The sequence below is a fragment of the Accipiter gentilis genome, chromosome 29, assembly GCF_929443795.1.
Source record: "Accipiter gentilis chromosome 29, bAccGen1.1, whole genome shotgun sequence".
Classification (NCBI taxonomy): Eukaryota; Metazoa; Chordata; class Aves; order Accipitriformes; family Accipitridae; genus Astur; species Astur gentilis.
In genome coordinates this window covers 12401229-12415119 of record NC_064908.1, presented here as the reverse complement: position 1 = coordinate 12415119, position 13891 = coordinate 12401229, and the positions used below count along the sequence as shown (strand labels likewise).

The 13891-nt window shown below is 53.2% G+C and overlaps 1 protein-coding gene across 2 annotated transcripts in view; it reads left to right on the top strand.

The window, feature by feature from the left end:
* ASTN2 (astrotactin 2) overlaps positions 1-13891 on the top strand; it is a 361171-nt gene that overhangs the window by 200515 nt on the left and 146765 nt on the right. For both annotated transcript variants that reach the window (XM_049832481.1, XM_049832482.1), the window contains 2 exons: positions 6948-7114; positions 9104-9292. In XM_049832481.1, the coding sequence (XP_049688438.1) occupies positions 6948-7114; positions 9104-9292 (356 nt within the window). The remainder of the gene's footprint in view (positions 1-6947; positions 7115-9103; positions 9293-13891) is intronic.

The window sequence follows — 13891 nt, the reverse complement described above, 5'->3', positions numbered from 1 at the left end:
GAATTTTGAGATGTAACTGATGGAATCCCACAAAGCACTTAAGCTTCATCAAATCTGCATATTTCTGACAGACAATTGTTCATTGAAAAATAAAAACTCATCCGTCCCTGCCTTACGAGGCACCTAGCTAATTATGTTAGAGATGCATACACCAGGGAGGGAGATGGGGAGGAAACCATTCTCTTCTAATCCCTTTAAAGTTTAGCTGGCTCCTTGAAGCAGAAGATGACTCCTTATGTATGTTATGGTTGGAAGCAGAAGCCCCCTGAGCTCAACAGCAAGCCCTCCTCCCAAGGAGCCTGCAGTTTTGGATTTATCTTGATAAGCCAGGTAACTACCTGTAATGAAACTGGGATTTGAGGAAGAGAGAGAAGCAAAGGATGGCAAAAGCCACTGGGGTTGGTAGCCGGCCGCAGAAGGGAATGGAGGTGCAGGTGGCGAACCCACCGCCTGCCTGCCTTTGCTTTCAGTGCTGCAAAAGGGGTTTGCACCGTGTCGGGGAGCAGTGGCCAAAGAAAAGCAAGTGGAATAGCTCAGGAGGCACTGAGGTGAGCTGGAGGTCTCTGCCTGTGCTGGGACGAAGCAGTTTGGGTGATAAAAGCCCCATTTTCTCTAGCATTGGCTTTTTCGGTGGCATTCGTCAGAGGGTTTGGCTGGCACCAGCCTTTGCCCCTCTGCTCCCCAGCAGGCTGGGATGGTTCCTGTGTTCTGGTCACAGCGGGGTTGGGTCTTTGGGTTTGGTTTGGGTCATAGGATTTGGTGTGTAGCATTGTGGCTGGGCTGTACCCTGGATGGCAGGTGGGGCACGAGTTGAATTTCTGGTCTCCCAAAGGTTTTTGGAGGTGCCAGCATCTGCTGTGGCTGGGAAGGGAAATGCCCTGACGGGCAGAAGATGCCAGCACACCCCAAAATGGGTTGTTGGTGCCTCTTAGAAGGGACACAGCTGGAAGGTTTCTACTAGCTTGATTTCCTGGCTCTAGGAGCTCTGAACACTTATATCTGTATACATAGCATCCCACCAGCTGCTTGAAATAAATAAGTCCATCCCACTTTGAATTGAGATGCAAGCATATACATAGTGACTTGCCCGAAAGGGTCCACACAAGCGCTGTGTGGTGACCGGAGGCGAGGAGATGCTGCCTCATCGCCCAGAGCTTTGGTCTCCTTTGTGGAGCCCCGAGCTCGCTGTCACGGGGGGGGGGGGGGGGGGCGAGCTGAGGAGCGTGAGCTATCACAGCGTGTGCTCAGGAGCCTGGAAGACAGATGGGTTTGGTTTTCCGAGGCTAAAATAATGATTGATGATCTTGAAAGGGAAAAGGAAGCAGGGGAAAGGAGGGAGGGGAAAAAAAGAGTGGGAAGATAATGACTGTTGCTTCAGAAAACAGTTGTAATGTTTCCCTCTGGGAAGGATGCTCCCCCGCAGCGGGGTGTCGGGGGGGGGCTGCGCAGGCGGGTGGTGGCGAGGACATCGCTGCCCCGAGGAGGCAAGGCACGGGTGGCCCAGAGAGGGACTGTCTGGAGCCAACAGGCACTTTAGCGACCAGCTTTTTGGTCCGTTTTACCAAAATATTAGGACAGGAGGGATAGATCTTACCTGTAGAGACTGGGCTCTGTACAGCCAGACTCCGGTCCTGCTGCTGCTGAGGAGCATTGCTCGCTGGGGGCCTTCTGGGCCAAGAAAGCAAAGGCAGAATAAGCCGAAGTTGCCCGAATATATATATATATATATATGGACACAGAGGGGTTTACTGCATTTGTGTCATTTCTGAGCTCCAACAAGCAAATAAAATACATGCCAGTGCATAGTTTGGAGCTCATTAAAATGCTGGCACTTGTTTGTACCTCAGCAGTGGTTCAGATTAATGTTTTTGTCTCACGCTGAAGAGGTTCCTGGGTGAGGAGTGAGGATGCCTGTAAACAAAAGGGGGTTGTTAGGGCCTTTGGACATTGCACTCGGTGCCTCTGCAGCACTGAGCCACCACTGGCCTTTTTTGTGGCCTCAGGCCAGCGGTGCTGGGGATGCAGTCTGGGGAAGCTGCGCAGGGCACAGGGCCGAGGTCCTGGGTCTCGCCTCCGGATGCATGCAGACACGGGTGTGTGGTACCCGGGGCAGCACCGGGAGCAGGGCATTGGTGGCAGCTTCCCTGTGCCATTTTGAAGAGCCAGGCTCGCCTAAGGCCAGAGCATCACCTCTGACACCCCGGTGCAGGAGAAGTCTTGGGCAAAAAGGCTGCTATTGTTGAGAAAAGAGAGCACAATAATAATAAAAAGGGCAGTTTACTCTCTACAGAAGCACTTTATTAAATATTCTTTTTTTTAAACTTAATAACGGAAGAGAGGAGCTGAGCTGAGAAGCTCTGGCAGGCAGCTCAGATGGAGAGCTGGTGTCCTCTCGTCTGGGGAATCTGTCAGTAATGAGACTCTGATTTTATTTCCAGTGACCCCGTCACCTATCTCACTGCTAATGAGCTTTGTAAACGAGAAAGGAAAAAAAACAAAAAAAAAAAAAGGGGGCCTTTGCTCACTAACGCAAGCAGGGACTTGTCCAGATACTTATTTTCCTAAGACTCAATCTTGTACGAGTTTCAGCGGATGCTTGCTTTCTTTCCCCTTGAAGATGATCCTCCTCCTGTTGCGTTTGCTCTGGCTGTGCTGAGGACGGTGATGGTGGGCAGAGGAGCTGTGCCGAGTTCTGGTGGCAGGACACTGTGCGATGTCACACGTTGTGCCGCGGTGACAGCGGTGGGCACGGCCATCCTGTTTCATTCCAAACCGCGGCCCCGTGCATCGGTGAGGCTGGCTCTGGTGGCCTCCCGGGGCGGGGGGGGGGGGGGGGGGGGGGCAGCGGGCATGTGGCAGCACGTCCTGCCAGCTCTGCCACTCCGTGTCACCTTGGAGATGTCATTTAAAGGGGAAAAAAGCCCATTTCTCCAAAAATCAGATAAAAATAGCACTTTCTGATTCAGCATATCCATTCCCCGTGCTGCGTGCTTGGAGTCCATTTGCTGACTGCAATCACAAAAATAAAGACCTGGGTGCTCTGCCCAGCGTGGCTGGGAGGGGACGAGCCGGTGCCCGGCTGTGCTATCAGCCAAACCCCGCTGAGCTGCCGGCAGTTCCTCCTTCGTAAACCGATCGGCAGCAGCAGGGTCGGGGCGTTGAAGCTGTGGGTCATGTTTAGCTTGCAGGATCTGTATTATCAGTGCTAACGCACAAGAAGACAAGAAACTAAGTTTTCTTTTCCAATCCCGAGAGCAATTTTCACGGCTGGCCATCGCCGCAGAGAAACCAATTCAGTCCTGCGTAGACAGAGTGGATTTGCAAGGCAGTGCAATTACATTTGTATGGTAACAGCTTCTCCCTGGTTTTTCAGAGCAGACCATGAGCTGGAGTCTCCTCCTACCTCCTTTTTCCTCTCCATAGCGTGGATTAAGCACCAGACCCTTTTCCCAAGCTCTGAGATATTTGTGCTTGTCAGATCCACGGATGAAGGATGGTCTGGGAGTTTGAAGCGAGTTCTCAAGCAGCGCGGGTCCAACGTAGCGAACCACAAGCAGCTTTTTCTTTTTAATTGCCGGCTACCAGTTTGTAGGATCCCTTCGCCTCCCTGGATAAACGGATCCATCCTGTATCTGGCTGAGAGGCGTGCAGAGGTGGTTGGCTCGGGGCACCACGTCTCGCCAGCTTTCCTCCCATTGGGGAGGGGCGTGTTGCCCGTGATCACTCAGAGTTATTGACTGAGTTGCTTATTGATTTTCTAATCATTTTCCGACACAGCCCCCCATCCTGTGTCACTGCCAAGGCAGATCGCAAATTGAACTGCAGCTGAATTGATGGTGGATTGATTAAAACTCACCGTAATTATTGGTTTTCTGCTGCCCAAGCCAGACAAATCAATGCCAGCAATAACAGATCTGGTCCTTTATAAAAGCCCAGCAAACGCAGAGTGAGTGCTGGTTTTGTAAGCCCACCCAAGAGCCCAGACCGACCCTTCAGCACAGCCCAGGGAGTCAGGATTAGCACAAGCCAGCTTTTTCCTGGGTCATTTCTGACTGGTGTGGGCAAGAACAGGGTTGCACCCAAATGGGCTTTAGTTTTCCCCCTCCTCTGATCTGTTGGTGGGACATCCTGATTGCAAATCCTTTGCTCCAGGGGCAGGGAGATCTGTAATAAAGTTTTATTGTGCCCAATAGTTGCTCCATCCACCTATTCATCCCTGCAAAACCCTCTGCGCAGGGGGCTGGCGTTGTCTCTCCAGCTGTCTGCCTGTTGGTTTTGCCCGCTGGCACGAATTGCAGAGCTCGCCAGTTCCCATGGCTCGCTGTCCCTGCCATCTTTGTGCCCCCCAGCCCCACCAAGCAGGGACACGTCCTGTGTTTGTGCGTTGGCTATCGAAGCTTTCTGTCCCTGGAGAGCTTCTTGCTGCAATGATACAGCTGGCTGGAGAGCCGGCTCCGCGCCGAGCCAGGGACGGATGCGGAGGGGAGGGGGTGCTTTCTTTTGCAAATTTCGGGCTGAGCTATTTGTCTACCATAATTAATGTGTATTAGGATGCATAATTACAAACAGAAAGGAAACGCATTTCATAGTCATTAAAAGCCAAAACTGGAGGAATATCCCAAGGGTGGCCTTGAGCAAAGTGGGGCTAAGGGAGGGACAGCTTTGGTGACCTACTCACCTAGTCCCAGGGAAAGAGCCATCATCTTCCTCTGTGGGCTGGGAAAGATGCTGAGCTCAGCACACGGATCAGTGCCAGGGCGAGAGTCCCAAGTGACAGCTCAGAAAAGCCGTGACTGATCCTCTGGCTGTGATCCTGCAGCTCCTGCTGGCTTAAGGTCCCATCCAGTTGCCTTCAGCACCCTGGAAGGTCCCTCGGGAGCTCCAGAGGGGATTGGGCAGAGTCCCAAACTTCCCCATCCCTGTCGGTGTGGGGAGAGCAGCAGAGAGGCGGACGCGGTGCTGTGGAGCGGAAGATGCTGTTTGCAGTCAGCCCTCCGTGTCCTCCAGGGAGATGCATTTCTGTCAATTTGCACAGCTCTTATTCTTACAGTGGGGCCGGCAGACGTGGAGGAGACCGCAGGAGATAAGTGTTACATCTGCAGATTCACAAACACGCTTATCCTGATCCTGTTTCCCAGGCAGCTCGGTGGCGAAAAGCACAGATTGTTCTAAGTGTCCTCTCCTCCTTCATATTTATTGTGTATATGCAGCTAGAAATCTTCCTGCTCCCATGTCTTCTGCTGCTTCATGCCTAGGCAGGGCTACTGTTTCCCAAGCTGCCTCTCTGGGGCCCTGCCTGTGCCCTGCCTGCTCTGCAAAGATGGGCAGCATCCTATTCCACAGCCCTTTGGTGCCAACGTCCTTTGGCTAGAAAAGCCTCGTGCCTCTCAGCCTTCCTTCGCCCTCCCCTTCCCACCTTATCCAGTGCCCGCAAGGAAGGTGCTGAGGTTTGCAAGGTCCACCCGAGCTTCAGAGCTGAGGGCACGGGAGCCAGGAGACGTCTGAGGGACGTTCAGGCACGGGGATTCCTGAGACGTCACGGTTGCTGCAGGTGGGGCAGAAGCAGCTTTGACGTTGCTGCCGTAGGGAAATGACACGGGGTTTCTAGGAAGTGGAGAGAAGCTTCTCGTCGCTCGGATGGAGTGGGCCAGGACTCCCTAAAGCATCTTTCTGATGTCCCCTGTGGACAGTTTGGTTCTTGAGTAGCCAAGAGTGAGCAAAGCTCAGCAGCCCGTCTCCTGTTGGGACCCTGCCGGTGTCAGCGAGCACAGGTCTCAGGGTCTTCTGAACTTTTATTAATATGTACAGCATTTTCCACACGCGGAAAATTGATTTTCTTTTTTAAGCACAAAGTATAGTGGTTTTATAACCTTTCTTCTGCTTGACAGAGGCCATTTATAACCTGCCTTCATCACTACCTGTACAAGCTCCAGTCTAACTCATCTTCAAGAAATTCCATAATGCATTTTTAATTGCGAGCTGCTCCTAGGCAAGATTTATTTATTTTTTCAAGGACTGGCCTTTTTGTTGTTGTTTGTATGCGTGCGTGTTTGGCAAAAAGGGATGAATAACGCAAGTGGAATAGAAGAGTGCTTTAATCTGGGTGACAATTTATTGATGGCATTTGCTGCCTGCTGGCTTTTATCTTTTGGGACAGGGAAAGCCAGCTGGGGAACTGGAATTAAAACCCAGAGCCAGATCCCCAGCTTGTGTGAATCAGCATTGTTCCCTCAGTTGCAGAAAACTGTTCTGATGGCCCTGGGCTGTGATCCTGTCCTCCCCAAGTTCTGCCTCCACCACAGGCTGGTCCTGCCCACAGCTGCCTCCTCCCGTGGGAGGCAGTGAGATGCTTTCAGAGATGAGGCCAAGGCCACGTCTGCTGGCCTGCCTGGCATGGGTTGAGATGTTTTTTTTGGGATTGAGATGTTTTTTGGGTTGAGATGATTTTCTGGGTCTCTCCCAAGCGCTGAGATGGTTTTCTGGGTTGGTCCCAGCTGTTGAGATGTGTTTTCTGGGTCACACCAGACATCTCTGCATCTCAGAGGAAGAGGTAACAAATGCAGAGGGTTTCTCCAGCGTGTTACAGAGCGGGTTGTCACGCTTCACCCCACACTGGCTTGAGGCTTCATCGCTGTGCGATTTTGCTGCCTCAAGGATTTCATCCTCCTCTGGAGAGAGAATGGGGAGCGAGGCTTTTGCAGCAGACGGGGCCCTTGCCCTGTGGTCCTTGTCCCTTCCCCAGAGGCTGTGCGAGGTGATGCAAGGCCCTTGGGGATGCCCCATCCATCACTCGGGACAAATTCATCTCCTTTGGATGTAGACGGAGTTCAGCAGCACTGGCTCTTGGGTGGGCCGTGCCCTGGGAGAGCACCCACTGGGCTGTGGCAGGAGGTAGGTGTAGAGGAGGACCCATGGGTGACCTTACCACGTCCCATCTCTTGCTGCAGTGCCCCGAGGACCTCCGACCCATGAAGGATGGCACTGGTTGCTACGACTACTCCAAAGGGATCGACTGCTCTGATGGCTTCAATGGCGGCTGCGAGCAGCTCTGTCTCCAGCAGACCCTCCCTCTGCCCCACGACCCCTCGTCCAGCACCATCTTCATGTTCTGTGGGTGAGTCCCCTCCAATGCTCCTGCATCTCCCGCTAGCAGATAGAGAACCCGTGCCCTTTTCCATCCCTGCCAACCCTTCTGTGCCACCCATCCCCAAGCTGGTGTGCCCAGTGAGGGAGCTGGGTGCCCAAGAAAAAGGCTGTTTATGGAACCGACTTCCAGCAGGGAATAGAGGCACCTGGTTTGCCTGCAGGCAAAAGCGTACGGGAGTGCAGGGAGCAATGTGAGCAGATGCACCTTCCTCCTCTTCACCACTGTGTGACGGTACAGTTTGATCTGTGAGTCACCGTGAAGGGACCCAAAAATTGTACATTGCATGTTGGGGGGGGAAGGTGAAGGATTTGTTTAAAAAAACCTACTTTTTAATTTTTTTTTCCCCTCCCCTGTGCCTCTCTTAAAATAGAGTTTCATCCCTGATTTTGGCCAGGATCCTATAATCCTACACAATTTAGCATTTTCTCTCAGGAAAATCTCCCTGGCTGCAGTATGTTCTAAAAGGAGCTCAGTGATTATCTGGCTTTATGCTGCACAGCTGCAGCCAGCCAGCCATCGCCCCATCGCCTGCCCTGGCGCTGGGGCTCTGCAGATTGTATCCCTTGGCTGGTTCACGCTCTCGGACACATGAAGAGTCTACTTTACATCTCTGTGGGAAAGATTACAGCGAAGGAGGGGAAAAGGAGCCCTTTGGGGAAGGAAATGCCCACAAGTGAGAGAGGGAGCAAATTCCTAGCAGTAACTCTAAGGAGCATCCACCAAGTCCCAGTGCTGGAGGTGCAGCAGAGACTTCATGCAGCCCTGGCCGCTGGCTGTTCCCCGGGGAAGAGCAGCCTAGGGAGCTCTGCCCACATAAGCTTCTCTCTTCTTTAATCCCTTTTTGCTGGTCCCCCTGCCTCCTTTTTTTATTATTGTTTAGCAGCACAGAGCAGTTGAGTCGCTAAGAGAGAGCATGTTGCCTCTGCTGTGCCTGCAAAAGAGGTTGGAAATACATATAGGCACCAGCAACCTTTCTGGGGAGGGTCTAGAAAATCTTGGGACGTTATGTGGTCTCCATCTGCACCCACGCAGGGGATCTGCATTTCAATCTTCCATCCCCAAGACAGAGACTGTTTCCCTTTTTTTTCATAATCCCTTTTCAAGGCAGAGCTGCACTTCGGGAACAGGCAAGGAAAAGTGCGACAGACGGGTGGGAGTTTCGCTTGCAGCAGTAAAACGCGGTAGAGGAATGGGAGAGGGGAGCAAGCCCAGATTTAGCAGAGCGCTGTGGCTACAGGGAGGAAGGGTCAGGCAGGGAACAGAAGTTTCTTTGTCAGTTGGGAGCTGCAATGCTGGGGAGAATGCTGGAGGAAGGAGAAGGGAAGGACAGGAGGCAGGATGAGCACATGCAAAAGATGCCACTGATATCTCCCATGTCTGTCATTAAATCACATCCCTGCTGCCTGCCTCAGTTTCCCTTAGTGTCTGCTGAAGACGAGCACGTGCATCTTGCCCACAGCAAGCTTGAAAGCGGGCCCAAGGAGCAAAGCAGCAGCCACGCTGGAGCTGCTTCCTTGCAGGAGGGCACCGCTGGGTGGAAAACAGGAGCAGGAGCCTGACTTCGCTTTGCTCTTGCCTGGGGAATGTCTGTGCCTGCACCGTAGCGGCGTCAGAGGGCACCAGGCGGGCAGGGGCCGTCGGCGACGGTCGAGCAGAGGACGCGCAGTGGGCTCAGCTCAGCTCTGCTCTCCAGCGTGGGGGCAGCTCGCAGGCAGGAGAGCGTGGCTGCAGGCAGACAGGGTCGTGCCGCTGCAGCAAGGATGGGCGTTGGGAGCCGAGCGCTCCTTCACTGGTCGCTCAACCGAGCTGCTACAGAGCATGTGGTCTCTGCAACCTCTGCGCCTTCCCAGGCAGCCACCACAGGTGTTCACGATGCTCGGGTGGGCTCTGCAGAGACTCGTCCCGTGGCAGGGCTCGTGGGGTGGCCCATCTGACGTAGCTTGTGGTGCTTTACAGGTGCGTGGAGGAGTACAAGCTGGCCCCGGATGGGAAGTCCTGCCTGATGCTGTCTGACATCTGCGAGGGCCCCAAGTGCCTGAAGTCGGATGCCAAGTTCAACGACACCCTCTTTGGGGAGATGCTTCACGGCTATAACAACAGGAGCCAGCACGTCAACCAAGGGCAGGTGTTCCAGATGACTTTCAGGTATGGCCCGGTTCTGCTCCTGGTTTTGGGAACATCGGGATGGTGAGATGGGACCAAGGTCTGTTGGTGCAAAGCCGGCATCTCTGACACGTTCACTAGGGGAAGAGCAAGAAGACAACAAGCGTCCATGCTTTTCCTACTTGCTCATGCTTCCTGCAGGCAGCAGCATGGGACCCTCCTGGGCCCGTGTGTGTCTCATCAGATGAGCGTTTAATCGCCTTCGACAGGCTTTTCTCAGTAGTGTTGCCTCGTCTCTTTCTGAACACTGATGTCTTTCATCTTTGTGATACCCTGCGACAATGAGTTCTGCCATTTAATTGCGTGTAGAATGAAAGAGCGTTCCCTTTGGTGTGTTTTCAACCTATGCGAGCTGGTTTTATTCAGTGCTCCCAGCTGTAGTACTGGGAGGAGCTGTGGATATAGCATGAAGGTAAATACCCCACCAGAGTGCAAGGAGCAGATAGCAGGGGGTGCTTGCAAGCTGCATGCCGGGTATATTGGGAGTGCCAAGGGTCAGATGCAGGTGGGGAGAGCAGGGTTTGAACAGCCCAGATCTTCACCTCGCAGTGCTCATGGAGGAGAGCTTGCTGATAGCTGCTGAATTCAGGGCTGGAAAATCAGTTGATTTATTTATTTTGCTTTGTTTCAGTGAATGCAGCTGCATTTGGATCGGGTGTGAACCAAGGCAGGTGTATGAGTTTCAAAGCAGCAGCGCTGAGTACTGTCAGGAGAGAATCCAGCCCACATCCCACCCAGACACAAGTCTTCCTTGCCCAGCATCTGGCAGTGCACTGAGGGTTTCTTTCCTATTAAGGCACTGAGACCTCATTGCTACCTCCAATTTTAGCTGGAGCTGTGGGTGCTCGTCACTGCTGGCCACGGTGTTTTTCTGGGTGCTTTTTCCCCAGCTGAGTGCAAAGCCTTCCTACCTATGAATTCACGTGGAACCCTGGCCTTTTGCGCTCTTGATGGCAGATGAATTACGAGCTCCACCAGGAAAAAGGTGCTCAGAAAGCCACAGCCAGCTGAGTGCTTGGAGCCAGCAGAGCTGCAGCCTTTGCTGGAAGTGAGAATTGACAGTACACGAATGCAATTCTCCCAGTGGGCTCCTCTTTGCTTTCTCTCCCTCCCACGTTACCAGTGTCAGTGGGTCCGTCAAAGCAGAGCGAGAGCTGCAGAGCTGAAATTTTAACCATGAGCTGGCAGGTTGAGCAGGTCTGGGGGCTTCAAAAACTCCCCAAGCCCATCTCCTGGAAATGCCAGACCCGGGAGGGCTCCCCCCAAACGAGGTCAAGCCCCAGCTTGTGCTGTCAGTCTCTACACACCAAACCTCCTTTTGCAAAGGCTCTAATTTCATCTCCAGCTCATCTGTAGCCTGGCCTTTGCTTGCACTGCGAAGCAGGAGGGTTGGAAAGCCACCCTTCCCCTGCCGCAGCCAGGGCTGGAGTCTAAGGGCTGCTTTGTTGCTGCCGGGAAACAAACACATCTGTCCCCAGGGCTAAACTCAAGCCAGAAAGCATGCAAGGTTGTCTGCAGGTCTGGTTTATCCTGGGAGATGTAGCTTCTCCAAGTCATGCCATCTGAGGGCATCTTGGAGATGGTGGGTTTGGGCAGTCCCAGGCTGGACCAGGAGCGGTTCCTGCCGGGGCCGCCCTCGGCCTCTTTGTTCTCAGGATTGCATCTTCCAGGGGTCAGAGCCCAAAGTGCATTCCCTAGGGCTCTGGTTGACAGGTATTCAGGTTAAAAAAAAAAGGGCTGTTAGTGATCTGTGGTCCTTCCCATGGCTGGCAGTGCTCCTGCCACACCGCGTGGGTGATGGCTGGGGTGCGTGCAGTGAAGGGAAGCTTTTTCCCAGTGGGTTCTGCGCAGTGTGAACCTGGTGCTCTGCACGACCTTGCCATCACAAACAGGGGATTCGGTGCCTGATGTTGGCTGTGGGACTAGTGCTGTGTCTAACAGCTGTAAGGGGCAGGAGAAAGCAGGTCTGAAACAAGAGCAACCTGGAAAGCGTGCCCGCGTGTTGCAGGCTATACCCTGCGATGTGCTGGCTCGGCAGAGCTCGGAGCCGGGCAGGAGGCAGCATGTCTTGCTCCAGAAATGCTTTCGGCAGCCTGAAAGGTCAGCACGGCCACCCTTTCCCATTTGAATGTTGGCTCCAAAAGCGCCAGGCAGTGATGAGGAGGGCTTGCTTCCCTGCACGCAGCGTACCTTCCCCGCGGCCAGGCTGCCTGGTATGTCGGAGGGTTACACCGTAGAAGCACCATTACATCATCTCCTAACGAGGGAAGAGAAGGAGGTTAATGGAGAAGAAATTATTAACTAAAAGATGTAATTTGCCTCTGATTTTCATAGATATTCAAGAACCTCTCTGAGCATTAAGACACCAGCTGTTAAAGAAGCCCTTAATTTGGTGCATTTGAAACATAGCAGGAAGCTGCCTAATACCAGGGATTAAAAGCCTGTTTCTGCAAAGTAGGAGCAAGAACCTGCTATCAGAACAAGGGGCTGAGTATTTTAGAGGGATTTATAACTGCTGGGATCCTTTAGCTATGCAGATGTGACAGTCCTTTGAATAGTGTCTGCTTCCCATGTCGCCGCATCTTCAGTGTCTTTAATAAATAGGATATTCTCAATCCGCCAGGCATGTCAGCGTGGTGTTGGGTAGAAGCCTTTGTGCTGGGAAAAGCTATCTCACACACCCTGGCCTGGGCAACACCTATCAGTTACAGCAGTATTTCCATCCCGTTGCAGTTGGGGTGGTCTCTTTACCATCTAACGGTCTGCAGCACTGATTAGTTTCTGCCCTTCTGATGGCTGCGGGGTCCTCCCTGCCGCAGCTCGGCACAGCACCGGGATGGAGTTGGTGTAGCACCGATGGCTTTATTGTGTCTGGCCAGCTCGAGAGGACGGGGATGTGCAGTGGGTACCTTTACGATGCAGAGTAAGGATGGTGTTTGATGTGAGCATGTGGCACACCAGGCTGGTAATGAAATGGGAGAGCTGCACAGCTTGGAGGTCCCAGACCCAAGACCAGCGTACGTTTCTAGTCAGTGCTGCTTCAGGTTTTGCTTTTTGCCTTTAACCTGCATCATTTTATCCAAGGGGGTCAGGCAGCACCCAAACACTTTGGTGGCATGACTGAGGAGGTGGTAACACCCCAGGGAAGGGTGGAGGAATCAAATACTGGCTGCTCCAACGAAGGTACCTGCAACAGGGAGGGGCAGCTGCCAGAACAGTTCATACTGGTGTGCACTGTGGGTACTCCATATATACACCAACACTGGTGTCACACCTCGTTGTGCTGCACAGAGCCTGTCCCTGCTCGCACCTCCCTTCGTGCTGGTGCCAAGGACCCTTTCCCCATCCATCAGCGACAGCGAAGCCAAGCCCAGCAGGACATGAGCACCGCAGCATCCCTGCAGCTCAGCTCGAGCCATCATGAGTTAGGAGCTCTGTGGACAGCTCTTTCAGTATTGAGGTGGCTTAATAACCGCCAGTTATTGCTGTGGTGGCTGGGGTGCTCAATTGACCTGTTGGACAAGCCAGCGTCAAGGTTCCTGCTCGGAGGAGTGCGCCACATCATTGCTGCTGCTGCTGTTGCAAGGATTTAAATCGATGCGCTCCTCCGGTGATGCTTCTCCTGTGCGGTCCCTTGCAGGCATTTTGGTGGGGGGCAGACGAGAGATCTTTCATCACACACCAGAACCCCCTCCTCGCTCCTTCCACTGTTGAGCCAAAAGCACATTTAGAGCTGCCGCCTTCTGGGCATCCCTCTCTTTTTTTTAAAAAAGGTTCTTCTTTTTGGCAAAATGCTGTGTGGTGTTAATAAATAGATGGGATTGGAGCTGATCTATTCCAGTCACACTTCTCGGTCTAGCCGGGAGGCTCAGCAGTGGATCCAGCTCGCTAAAGACTAGATTAGAGCGATTTTCCCCCCGTTGCCTTGTGGTGGGGCAGAGCCCAAACTCCACGCCATCCCCAAATCACTGGGGGATTATTTTCCAAATGGGTTGTTTGTTCATTCCTTATCTGTTTTCTGCCGTCTCTTTGCCACGAGGGAATAGAGATTTTTGTTTAAGAGCTGTTTGCAGTTTCAGACTGTTGCTTTTATGCCATTAATATGGAGAAAACCCAAATTGCTACCCGTGGAGCCAGCTTTACTCGCTGGATTATTACTGCACGGCAAACAGGATGTTAGAGCAACACGCGGCAGAACGCTCCCTGGGGAGCAGCCGTCTGCCCTAACCGGGTCCCTTCCCATCCCTACCTCTGGCTCTGCCTCTCATCCCGGCTTTTGCTCCAGCTTAGCATAGCCCCAAGACACGGGGAGCACCTCGCTCACGCGCGCAGCCCCCATTTGATTCCCACCCCCCAGCAGAGGTGCAGCAAGTCCGGGGAGTTTCTGGGTGTTGGAGGCAGATAGGCAGCCAAAATGGTTCGGTGGCTGGAGGGAGGAGAGGATTTGTATCGGCACTCCCTCACTGCAAAGAACCTGCTAGGCACTGAGTGTTTTCCCCCTCTATAACCAGGGAGGATGGCTGCGGAGGATGCTGGGCTGCCGTGCCGTGCCAAGCACCATCCCGCAAATTGGAAGCCCCC